Source organism: Bombus vosnesenskii, unplaced genomic scaffold (genome assembly GCF_011952255.1).
Source record: "Bombus vosnesenskii isolate JDL3184/JDL3185 unplaced genomic scaffold, Bvos_JDL3184-5_v1.1 scf7180000013348, whole genome shotgun sequence".
Taxonomy (NCBI): domain Eukaryota; kingdom Metazoa; phylum Arthropoda; class Insecta; order Hymenoptera; family Apidae; genus Bombus; species Bombus vosnesenskii.
Genome location: NW_022882984.1, coordinates 1230135 through 1243124, shown reverse-complemented (window position 1 = coordinate 1243124; position 12990 = coordinate 1230135). Strand labels below are relative to the sequence as shown.

The window sequence follows — 12990 nt, the reverse complement described above, 5'->3', positions numbered from 1 at the left end:
GTGATGCTCGGACAATGGTCCGGGCATTTCCAGGGAGAGGCGATAGTCGACACCTTCGCGCGTAGACGTAGACGCGAAAAGGATCGTACGTGGAATTTTTCGCTCGCGATCGCGCAACGCAGCTTAAGTTTATCTACGGTGTCGGCGAAAACAAAAAGATGGACGAGTGGCGCGCGACGGTGAAGCAAGGAGACCGAGGACGGTGGGCGAGGTGCGAAGCAAAGAGAAATCGGAGCGGAGCTGCGAAGCATGGGGGCAAGGGCGGAGAGGAAAAAATTTGGACGCCTCGACGCTAGCGGCAAAATTCTTTGATTTCCCGCGGCGATTCGGTTCGGGAGAAACGATATCGGTGCGTGGGGAAGGCGGTTGCGTCGGTGGGGTTCGAACCGCGTGTTCTAATTGGTCGCCGTCCATTAGGTGTATACGGCTAAGTGTCGCGAGTTCGGCAGCGTTCTCAACAGTAGCGACGAGACCGAGCGCGCGTCAACCTTTGCGACACATCGCTTCCTGCTCAGTTTCGTTCGTAAACATCGGGCTCCGAGATCCAGCTATCGACAGCACGAGACATCGAACGCGTACGAGCATCTCGTCCTGGACGCCTTCGAACGATACGATGTCGACGAACGGTGTTGCCGTGCCGGGCTCGCGCAAGTCCGAGACGAAGAGGCCCGCCGAGGTGTTCGAGACGGAAGTGCCCTTGCCGTCCGGTGAGTTTGCCATTCCGGTGATCGTTGCCGGGACTATACTCTCTCGTTGTAATAGCGAATTCTCGCCGCTCCTTGTTCCACGCCGCAGGAGAAACTCGACGCCACGGACGAACGCGTTTGCTTTACGTAACTAGAAACGCTGTATTTGCATAACCATTCCTGCTCCCTCGTTATCTCGAATTAAAAAACCAAACCGAGCACCTACGAGTACAGACGCGAAGTCAAACTAGCGAGAGAACCGGCCAGCCAGCCCTGCTCCAAGCTATCGTCTACCGCGCGCAGCTTGCACGCTCGCGCGCGCATTTCTACGCTTTTCCCTCGCTTTCTCCGAAAGTTACCCTCCACGGGGCTGTTGCGCGTTTGCCCGTTTACCACGGCCGTTCTTTGTCCGCGACCAACGCAATCGGAGACAAAATGCCACGGATGATGTACCGCGAGTCCTAAACGTTCCACCGTCACGCTATCTCGCGCGATCACCTTGGTGCGTTAAGACTTGCGGTGAAATTAGCGATACGGAATACGGGCATTGCGTCGCAATCTTGTACCGCGACGTGACGGTACGAAGGGGGGACACATGGCACGACTGAAAATAATTTTCCTTCGCTGGAAACAAGATACACGCGTTTCGCCTTTTATCGCGTTTCGCCGTACCTTTTTAAAACGAACTATTTACGAACCAACGATTTCCCAACGATCCTGACGAGATACTCGAACGATGGCGACCCCATCGCGCGTCGACGATCGATCATAATCGAGTCCATCTATCTTCTCCGAGACGTCCGATGATAACGCGCGTTCCATTTCCCAACTTGTTCTCTCGTCGAAAACTTCGTCTTCTCGTACGGCCAGCCCTTATCGATTCGTCCATCGAAACGAGCCGCGCGCATCGTCGATTTCGTTTCACTTTTCGCCTCGGTCGATTCTCTGCGCAACCAGGAATTTGGAAGAACGCGCGACCGAAACGATCGCTGTCTTGCCGACAACACGTACATACGTATATACAGGCGAAAATACGTGACCACCGACGCTGGCCGACTATCGGACCTTCTTTTTCAATTATCGGATGCATAATCGCCAACTGACTCGAAGCGTCATGGCAACAACGTATTCGAAGAGTCGACGAGCCTCGAAATCTTGTCAACGTCCACCTATCTTATCGACAACCGTGAAAGTCTGTTTTCTTTCTTTCACAACGATGCTCGACCATGTCTTGTCTCGACTCGTCGTTTTACGAGAACCTGCGCTTTAGAACTCAATCGCCCAGGATAAGGAAAACCGGAATGAACGCGGGGAGAGCGAACGATCGTACCTCGTTCGAACGATTAACGACTTGGAAAAATGTGACCGTGACGGAGCGCGCGTGGGTGCTTCGTAAATATGTATCGAACAAACTTTTTTGCTCGTAAATCGACCTTGCTTCCAATGATATCGAATCGACTGAAAACCGTTCACCATACGTTTCCTCTTTCGCGGTAGGAATTCACCAGCCGACCGCAAACCTTTTCAAAGTGTGTTTTTCGGAGGACGAATAAGGAAAAGGAAGAAATTCTCTGATTTCGATAAAAGTTCTCGTAGGGAGAGGAGACGAGCGTGTCGTGCTTCGTCGTTTAGACGCGAACCCTCTCCCGCATCCACTTCTCTTGAATAATGTATTACGCGGCTCGTACAACGCTCTCCTCTGTAATCGCCGGTCCTCTGTCGCCGTGTTTTCTCGTAGAACGAATGGATAAAGCACGCGCATTCAATAACAAGCAGGCAACCAGGCGGAAACGATCGATCGATAGAACACCGCAAATCGTCGCGGAATTCCAACGATACCCGTGGACCGATCGATCTTTGTCATTGGTAACGCGTGTACCGCGAATTATAATTCCTTGTGTTTTTCCCCTTACCGGCGCGGTGCTCGTTGCTCGATCCACGCGATTTCCCATTACTAGCGAGAATATTGGCAGCCGAATATCGACAGAGCGCAACTGTCCGAGGGTATATACCAAGGAGCAAATAATCTACGTAGTTACCAAAGCTATGCATTCACGGGAGCGCGATTCGACGGCAGCGACACGTCGAAAACACGAAAGTAGAAAGTTTCTAATCTGGCACGAGATGGCTGTCCCCTGGAGCGTTCGCGTTCTACCTCGCGTTCACCGGTCAACGTTCCGTGACGTGCGTGTGGATCAGGGCCCAGGTTCTCGGGCAGGGCTCGATGTTCGTCTATCAATCGTCATCTCGGTTGCGAGTACGTATCAGGAAACGCGTTCACGGAAAAAACGCGGCAGAAACCTTGACACGAATCGTTGGAAAGTTCAAAGAAAGGAAGGGAAAGGTCGATGCGCTCGCGCTCTCGAAGACGGAAATCGTGCCGACCTCTCGGCTCCTGGCAATTTTCGCAAAGCGGACGTATTACTTTCAATTTCGAGTTCCGCCGAAAGCTTCCTGTACAATTACGCTCGCGCGTGCACGGTCTTTCGTTGTTCGCCCGAGGCGGACGCTATTTTCCACTTTACAAAGTGGATAACGCGTTTAGGGGACGAAGCATTTCCTGCAGACACAGGCGCGAACGCGCCGTGCCAGTTGACTCGTATCAAGTCGATTCTCGAGCATCGAGAACGTCGAACGTCGAAGAAACGGGACGCTCTGTTCGTTTGAAAATTAGCCCGCGATATAGACGCATTGACGTCGACGAAGAAACGGAGCGTCGATAAACAAATGACCGTTTCGAACGTATCGGACGCTCAGAGACCTCTTTGTGTCGAGAACACAGAGACTAGGTACAGATGGGTGTTCGAAATAACTCGTTACCGACCAAATCGTTCGGTCGATAATTGGTTGCCGAACACGACCCGTTTTTCCCGCTTGCCTTCTTGTCCGGTCGTCGGTAATAAACCTAATTGCGCAACGAGTTCCGATTAAAAGCATTTATGTATGTACATACGTACATGTGTACTTACATAAATGCGTCGAGAGGTATTACGTATATTTCCCAGAAAAAAAGGAAGTTGATACTTTTTTCAAGCACATCGTTTCGTTCGAGCTAATCGCCGAAAGAATTACGGCTGATGATCCCCGTAAGATAACGAGTAAACGCGGAAAATACGAGACGCAATTCGCCACACCGTATTCGTGCGAAATGGCCGACTAGTTTATCTCGCACTCGCACGATGCAAAGATTTTTGGCACGCGAGATCCGCGAATCTATCAATAGCAGCCCCCCGCGTATCTTTTATTTTTGTACGCGAATTGGCGGCGCGGTTAATACGAACTTTCCAACGTTCCAAACATTCTGGCGTATATCGATGCGAAACGATTTCCGCCTTTGATTTCGAGGAAAACGATCCTAATCCGCATCGTTCCGATAATCCACGATGATGCAACTTTATCTCGCGACGAAATACGAAAGTCATCGACGAAATCGGAATTTGCTGTGTACTGTGCGCGTTATGTCATGTCACGTATTCGTTCTGACAAACAGAATAAAGCCCTGACCTTGACGCGATAATCATCAAACGGATGTTTCGTTAAACAAATACGACTATCTTACCGATGTGACTCACGATCGACTTCCATAGCGATCTTAATCAGCGGAGGCGGTGAATTCGTCGACGCGACAACGGACTTTCGTTGCTCTTCCACCAAGATCATAAACGACGTATGACGTGCTACGATTACGCCATTATTAAACAGCGTTGCGATTCGAGAGATAATAAATTCCAAGGGTTGCGCGAGTTGATCCGAAAGATAAGCAGCCAGGCCAGCCAGCGATAATTTTACCGATAATTTTTCCATTACGTAATATTGATAGATATTTTCGGACCGAGAATTCTTCGCGATTCAGGCACGACGAATACATTTTTCTATAGAAAAATTTTAATGGTCACGGTAACTGCAGTGAACTCTCGATCTCGTCAATTACCACCGTTTGCTATCAGATCATCGAAGCTCTTTTACGCAGATACTCTCAACTGCAGGTTCGACCGCGTCAACGTCATAAGTGAAATATGTGAAATAGACAATAGTTTTTCCTTTTCATTTTCTTGTATTTTCCTGTATTTTCTTTTATTATGCTATATTTTATGTTTCTGCGAAGCTTCGTATCCGCATATATTTTTGTATTATCTTAATGTTAAAAGGACTTTCCCGTCTATCTCAATAAATTAAGTTAATTTAAATGATCGGGCGTAACCTCGGAAGGGGCGCAAAAGAATAACGCTGAAAAGTAGTACGTTGAATAGTAGGCGGGCCAGGTCGAAGGATGAAACGTGCACGCAAGATGATCATCGACAGGAATCGATCGTAAGATCGTCGATAAGATCTAACGCGATTTAAAGATATAGTGTGAAAAGAGACGTGGTTTCGCGCGCGAGCCTTTGATTGGTGGAATCAGGGCAGGGACGCCAGATGGCGCCATCGCGTCCAATAGAGGAAAGGGATTGACGAAGCTAGCGCGACGATTGGACGGGAGGTCTCGGGTGCTCGGACGATTCGTTTCGTCAGACCGCACCCCGCAGTTCCCCGCGGTTCCCCGCGGTTCGCGGCTTCGCATCGAATCAACTGGCACGAGGGAGAAAGAGAGAAAGAGGCAGGTGTGTACTCGCTTCTGATCACGGGTTCCTTGTTAATCATCGTTATCGGCTACAACGAAACCGTCAACCGATTCGCAGCAACGAGAAGCTGATATATTACTGGCGCACAGTGAGTGCTCGGTCGCGCCCGTGAAAATCGTTCTCCATCGTCTTTCTCGTCGGCGTGGTTGTGACCGTCGTCGTGTCGTGCAGGCCAGGGCGCGTGTTCGCCGAACGATCGCGTGCAGAGACGGCGTTCGATTTTCTTCGACTGGTGCTAAGAAGATAGCGCGAGTCATCGTATCTCTGTTGTGTTGGGAGAAGCAGACAGGCAAGAATACGCCGTTACGTTTCCCTTCGGTTCGCGACAACGTATCTCGTTCGCAAGATCCGAGTACGAGAATTTCGCATTCTCCTTTGGCATCTTCGTCGATCGTTGGTGTTCGCGTTGGCGATTTACTCGGTGGTGCATCGGTTTCGTGTGTGATCGCTTGTGCGTAGAACGCGTATCGAGCGTGCGATGAACAACAGCAACGGCACTAACGGCAGATCGAACGGAGAAAACAGGGGACGAAATGGCCACGTGCTTGTGTGGGAGCAACCAGGTTTGGAGGAAGAGGACAGACCTATCAGAAAACGTAAAAGTACGTCGGCCCGGCAGGCGCACGCGCTCGCGCGCGTGCATTCCTTCGTTTACGTAGAATTCTGTGTGCGATTTTCTCGAATTTTGGATGGCGTTTCGAGGTTGAATCCGTCGTCCATAGGCCGCAAGGTTCATACGAGTTTGCCATTCGGACGAAACTCCGTTTACCCCGTGAACCGCGCGTCGAACACGTGCTCCCGCCGTCACTCTTCGCTCTCCTCTTCTTTCACTTCGCCAGTCTCGCCCTTTCCTTTTCTTCTCTCTTTCGGTAGAGCGCGCGCGCGCGCGCACACGTATGCCGTCGCTTCGGAGCTCGCAGCATGACGGGTTCGCCGACGAACATTTAATACTTAAATGCGATCACAATGCGGCTGATATCGAGTGGCGTAAACGTGGTGGCACGCGGCAACCGTCCCGGTTTCCGGGCCTGGCAGCGAACTCGTTAAAAAAAGGAAGGGGCGAGTGTCGAACGACCCGATCCGTTCGTCGACCAACGCGTTCCATTTATCTGTGCTCTCGACAGAAATCGTGCGTGGGTACGTAGCAAGTCTCCTCTCTGTCTCTCCCTTACGCGAACGCGCGCCATTGGTCCAATCGTTCGTTTCTCAACTTCTTGCACTCTGATGCCGGATGCCCGAGAGATGCCGGATGAAAAAAGAACTGAAAGAATCGTCGGGCGAATGGTTAAAGGAAACTTTTTGAAATCGGCATGGAACTTGGTAGTCGCATTCGTGGCCCGCGTCGAGGAACATCAAACGATAAACATCGAAGAGGCAAAGGTAACGCGCGCGGTCGCTGATTCCCGGCATCGTTGTTCGATCAGCGATTAAACGGAGACGGAGACGGTTGGTGGGCGGCTGTCGCGTCGAAGCGTCACGTGCGTGGTGCGACCGCGCCTCTCCTCCCATTCTCTAATTCCATGTTGCTTTACGTCGCAGCGATAGCAATAGCGTCCGCACGACTGCGGTGCATGCCGACGTGCCGAAGTTATTTCTACCGAGCACGATCGACCACCACGTGCTCGATGGATGCCCGATGAATGCTAACTCGATACGTTCTTAGGGAAAAGTAACGATCGCGAACCGTACGCGAAAACCGTACGATGAAAAACCTTGAAACCGCGAACCGTCTGACTAACTCGATCGATTATCGTGCCGCGGTTGTTTAACCCGCGCGACCACGGCAATTCCTTCTCGGCAAATTACGCTTGACGAGCGACCGACGCGACAACAGACGAAACGTTCAAAGTTCAGACGGCTGTTACCGAAAACTATTCCTATTGCGTACCGCGTATACATACGTACGAAGAAGCGTATCGTAACGCGGAATGGTGGGGAGCGCCCGAAGCTTCGCGGTTCTCGCTCGTCGTCGACAAATCATCGCGATAATCATCGCGATTGCATTCCGAAAATAAAGCTTACATCGTGCCTCTATTATTAATTCGCGTGTTATCTCGACATCTCGTCGCAAAAACAACGCGCTATAAATAACCGAGGAAATCGCGCCTTGCCAAACCGGAGAAAGGACCTGTGCAGCGGCGCGCTTTTCCGTCAACGACCGACCAACGCGGTTCTCGATTCTCCCCTCGACCTTGTCCCCTCGCGTGCTCGAAACTGTCGCGTCCTTGGCGTACCTCTGACCGTGGATCGCGAACGCGCCGTACAATTTGCCTCCGCCGTCTTTTTCTGTCTTTCTTCTTGCCATTCTTTCTCTTCCTTTTCTTTTCTTCTTCTTTTTTTTTTTCCTCCTTTTTTATCTTATCGTCGGAGGATCGTATCCGGCGCTCCCAATGTATCTGCATAATTACCGTCGTTTTTCAAGCGTGGTTACGTAATTCGCAGATGTCTGCCGCTAATGGACCAAATATTTCTCCTAATCGACCAAGGAATTTTCCGAAAGATTTTCCCTGGCAACGATCGAGACGACGAACGAAACTCGAGCGGCTGGCCGATCCGATTCTATGCGTATACGCTGGTCGCCGCGTATATTTATCAGTTAACCCTTCGTCGTCATGGTCATCGTTGGGCCGATCTTTAAACGACCGCGTAACGAACGAACGTTTGCTGTTGCAGCGTTGGTGGGCTCGCGTCACATAGTGACTTTGATGCTGTTCCTCGGCATGGCGAACGCCTACGTGATGAGAACGAACATGTCCGTGGCGATTGTCGCGATGATCAATCATACCGCCATCGTGAATAAGGAGGAAGTGGTGGTGAACGAGTGCGGGATCGTTAATTCCAGCATCACGAGCGTAAGTACGAGGCGCGATGCCGTCGACGTGCGCTGTCCGTGATGCCTCTTATCTAATCGTTCCTTCTCAGGTGTAATCACCGAGCAAGCAAAAGATCGGTAACCGTAAGTCGCGAACAATATCCATCGAATGTTCTTTGTTGCGGCAGGACCACGCTGGAAAGAGCAGCGACGGCCAGTTCGTATGGGACAGCACTAAACAGGGCTATTTGCTCAGCTCGTTCTTCTACGGCTACGTGCTCACGCAAATACCATTCGGAATCCTAGCGAAGCGTTACGGATCCAAATACTTTCTTGGAGTCGGCATGCTGATCAATTCGTTGTTTGGACTGCTCGTGCCTATGTCGGCCCGTTTAGGCTACTATTATCTGATGGGCGTTCGATTCATTCAAGGTCTAGGCGAGGTAAGCGATCTCTACGGGATCTTTCGATCCTGCGTTCTCCCTCCATGCGCGTACTCGCACGATCGGTCGAACGAAAAAGGATAGAAAAGCCTCTAATGTTTTTAACGTTGAACGCTTTTTGATCGTTCGGGTGTATTTCCTGCCCCTAGGAATGGATTATCCCTATTGCAGGGTCCCATCGTGCCTTGCACGCACGCGATGTTGGCCAAGTGGATACCGCCGAATGAGCGTAGCAGAATGGGAGCGTTTGTATATGCCGGTAAGCTCGTTCGTTTCGACGATATCTTTTCTTCCGCCTGCGTAGCCCTGTCGCACGTCCATCAACACGGTACGATGCTACCTTCTGGGATCTACCGAGCGATTCACCTTCTTCTTCTTCTTTTTTCTCTTCTTCTTATTCTTTTTCTGCCTTCTTATTCTTTCTTCTTCCTTTGTTAATCTCTCTCATCTTATTCGAGGTACTCGCTGTCGAATTTGCCGATCGATCTATTCATCGTTCTCCGTGTGTTTTACCTGTAGGAGCGCAGTTTGGCACTGTCATCTCAATGCCATTGAGCGGTATCCTATCCGAATATGGTTTCGACGGCGGTTGGCCGTCGATTTTTTACGTGTTCGGTGCTGTCGGTACCATATGGTGCATCGCTTTCCTGCTGATGGTCTACGAGGACCCGGAAAGCCATCCGCGTATATCCGAGGACGAGAAGAAGTACATTCTCAGCGCTCTGTGGGGTAACGCCGGAGCTTCCGTGAGTATGAAAAAGGATTTTAGCCGTGACTCGCAGGTCGCAAGCTCAAGCAAGGTCGCTCTCGCCTCTAACGACAACGTTGTTTTCGCAGTCTCCGCCCGTACCGTGGAAGTCGATCGTTAGTTCGCTACCGTTCTGGGCTATCCTGATAGCGCACATGGGCCAAAACTACGGATACGAGACGTTGATGACTCTGCTGCCGACCTTCATGAAACAGATTCTACACTTTGACATTAAATCGGTAAAGAAACCGGGAAACTGGACAGGCGTCGCAACGATCGTAAACACGAGCGCAAAAAGCAAACTCGTCGTCGAGACGATAAACATCGCATGTAAATGTGTTACAGAACGGCACCGTTTCCTCGCTTCCCTACTTGGCCATGTGGATATTCTCGATGCTGGTGTCTCACGTAGCTGACTGGATGATCTCTAGCGGAAGGTTCAATCACGGGTCCACGCGGAAAATCATCAACAGCATCGGCCAACTGGGACCAGCGATCGCTCTGATAGTCGCTTCGTACACCGGATGCAATTCCTGGTTGACAGTAACTATTCTTACGATCGGCGTAGGCTTGAACGGCGGTATCTATTCCGGATTCAAAGTGAATCATTTGGATATCTCACCGAGATTCGCCGGTGTTTTGATGTCTTTTACCAACTGTTTGGCCAACCTGGCCGGCTTACTGGCACCCATCACGGCTGGCTATATAATCGTCTCACCGGTAATTATCGCGTTTGGCGAATTCTGAGTCGGACGGCGGCGAGGAATGCCCGGAATCGGAACCTGGGGTATCCAATGAAATCTCGCCTTTTTCTTTTCAGCCGAGTCAAGCGAAATGGAGGATCGTGTTTATGATTTCGGCGGGCGTGTATATCGTGTGCGCCTTGTTCTACGCGATATTTAGCTCCGGACAACGGCAGCCGTGGGACAATCCGGACAAAGACGAGGACAAGAACGAGAAAGAAGGCTTGGAGACTGTGAAAACTGTCACGGAAACGCACCATTGACGAGCCAGCGTGCTAGTTGCTTTTTACTTTTATTATCGGGTCCTTCTTCCGCATATTTTTTGTACTTTGTTCTTCGTTCCTCTGCCACTTTGCCGTTCAACGCGACGGTGTCGCCACATGGTTCGCAGTTGCTCGCCTTCTCCGCGTCTTCGCATCTCGCGCCCTTGTACGACTCGACCGTCCATCGTCGAACGTTCGCGTTATCGTTCGACGAGTGGCCGTTGACAAACACGAAATACGGACATCGCAAAACGCTAGACGGAAAACCAGATGCGAGCAAGACGATAGGAACGCGCGGGCATATATATTCCAAGAAAGAAGGATATTCGAACGAACTGCATAGTGATTTGTCACAGCGGCAGTGGATCGCCTGGACGATTAGTTGTTTCCTCCGACGCGCGAGGAGCCGTACATTCGCTGTTTGTCCCTTGCTCGTGTGCCAAGTTAAATAGCACGCAAACATTTGTACAGCAAGTAAGTCGAATCGAACGTCACATTTCTATATCAAGTACAGACAAAGTAAATTACGCGGATATATGTATGCTTGGATAAGTACGTACGTACGTACGTGCGTGCGTGCGTGCGTGCGTGCGTGCGTGTACGAGAGAGAGAGAAAGAGGGAAAGAAAGAATGATAAGCGTGTAAAGAAAAAAAAAAAAAAAAAAAGAACGAGCGAGCGAAAGATAGAAATTGCAGATAATTTTACATTTTTATAGTATTCATTTTTACTTAACGGAGATTACGTGCCTTAAGACCAAACAGTGTCGAAATAAAGATCGAATCGATGTATTTTTCGAGGCGTCAATTTTTATTACGCGCTAATAGCGGTTATCGACCAACCAAAATGATCGATTAAAACTTCCGTCCGATTTCTGGATGCACGAGCACGGGCGAATCGCGCGTTTCTCTCTTTCTCGATCGAATATTAATCGGTGCTTCGCGCCATCAAACCCAGCACAAAATACGATGGTGCGTTCGAGACGGTGACGCGTCCGAATGCCGCTTCTACGAGTAAACGGACAAGTACTATAACAGTATTAAAGTTAATATCCTCGCGTTTCTCCCATCTCTGTTTTCGTTCGTTACTTACCACGCGTTATCGCGAGCAACTGCCATTTTATATCGTGCGATTGAAAGCGATCGCGAGAAACGCGATAAATCGCTACCCGATTTCGCAAACGTCCGGGAATTTTCAAACCGTCGCGTCGCAACTAATATAATGCAATACAACAGTGGTTTATAATATAAATATTGTAAATATTTTTACGCATAGGTTTTTATCGAGTTGTAGACGTTAGACAATTTGTTGCTCTTTCTTATTTATGCAACGTGTACAAAGCAGAATGAAAGGATAGGCAGAACGTGAAAAAGACAGAGAACGAAAGAGAGCGAGCGTGAGAGAGAAAAAGTAGCCGTTAAGTATGCTAAAAAAAAAAAAAAAAAGAAAGAAGGAAACATTCAAAGGAATTATATCTTCGTAGCAGAATGCATTTTCTTTTTCTAATTATTATTGTTATTATTATTATTATTATTATTATTATTATTATTATTATTATTGTTGCTGTTTATTGTTGGTATTATTATTATTATTATTATAATTATAGTTAGTAGTAGCAATAATATCGTAATTATCGCCATCGTCACTAAGATGTAGTCGTGAGTGCAGAATTATCGTATGACACACCAACGCCAAAGAAACATGTACGCCTTTGTTTCGCTTCTCTTCCTTTTTACCCCCGTACATGCAGGCGTTGTTACGGGTGTATACGAGTATACTTTATCGAATTACTTCGTCGTAATTCGCACGAGCTTAGCCCCGTTATGTAGTACGCGCGACGACACTCGAACACCACGTACCCTCGCGTTCAAGCGGACGTTTACAAAAAAAGCTCCCCTGCTCGGGACGTTCAACCTCTGAAACGATATCGCTCCCGAGTGGAAATTTTTCAAATTTCTAATTACTTACCGTTCGTTATCGCGTATCTCTTTTTGCTCGACCGTCTCCGGAGCGAGCGTATCGCCGATACCTCTGATCGCGTAAACAGGGATCGCGGCGGATCAGTCTGAAGTACCTGCGTTTTTCTGTGATCGTCTATCTGAAAATGTATCTTCGACGACTTTCCCCAAGGTTACTACGTCGCTAATTTCTTGGTAACCCGTAGACTATCCAAATCATTGTTGTAGCGGAAATACGACCAACTGCCCGTATGAAATTTTGCGTACGCGAGGACATTGTTAAATTACGGTCACGTATTACACGCAACGCCTCGTACGATTCGTACCTATCTTTTTACACTAGGCTATCCGTATATGCCTACATGTATATACGCACGCGTGTGTATGTGTGTGTATATATATGTGTGTATATATATACACACACACGCACACATACACATATAAATTATGTAACTGTGTATACTCGTGGCTGCGTACAGTTAGTGCGCGTGTATGCACGACTTACCGACAATCGCGATAGAAATTCTTGGGAACCCAGTTTTTATAAAGCCAATTGTAAAACGATTGATATTTTTATACGAATATTTATGGTCGTTGCGCAGCAAAAGCTGGCGCAATCTTTCTAGATCGTACGCGAAATATCTTTCATATTACCGAAATTGCAGAGCGTATAAAGTGTACACACGGGTAAATAAAATATCGCTCAACGAGTACATC

The 12990-nt window shown here is 49.0% G+C and overlaps 1 protein-coding gene across 6 annotated transcripts; it reads left to right on the top strand.

Annotated features, from left to right (window-relative positions):
* The first annotated feature begins 240 nt into the window (after nucleotides 1-240).
* LOC117236405 (putative inorganic phosphate cotransporter) lies at nucleotides 241-12986 on the top strand. 6 transcript variants are annotated; one of them, XM_033499323.1, is made up of 8 exons: nucleotides 241-707; nucleotides 7982-8160; nucleotides 8309-8563; nucleotides 8735-8822; nucleotides 9083-9309; nucleotides 9401-9550; nucleotides 9657-10031; nucleotides 10132-12986. In XM_033499323.1, the coding sequence occupies exons 1-8, from the start codon at nucleotides 614-616 to the stop codon at nucleotides 10315-10317; spliced, it is 1554 nt and encodes a 517-aa protein (XP_033355214.1). In that variant the 5' UTR covers nucleotides 241-613; the 3' UTR covers nucleotides 10318-12986. The 6 variants fall into 6 exon arrangements, with proteins under 6 accessions (XP_033355214.1, XP_033355217.1, XP_033355212.1 ...); XM_033499326.1 differs by lacking the exon at nucleotides 241-707 and adding an exon at nucleotides 5164-5287; XM_033499321.1 differs by lacking the exon at nucleotides 241-707 and adding an exon at nucleotides 5296-5910.
* The last annotated feature ends 4 nt before the right edge of the window (nucleotides 12987-12990 follow it).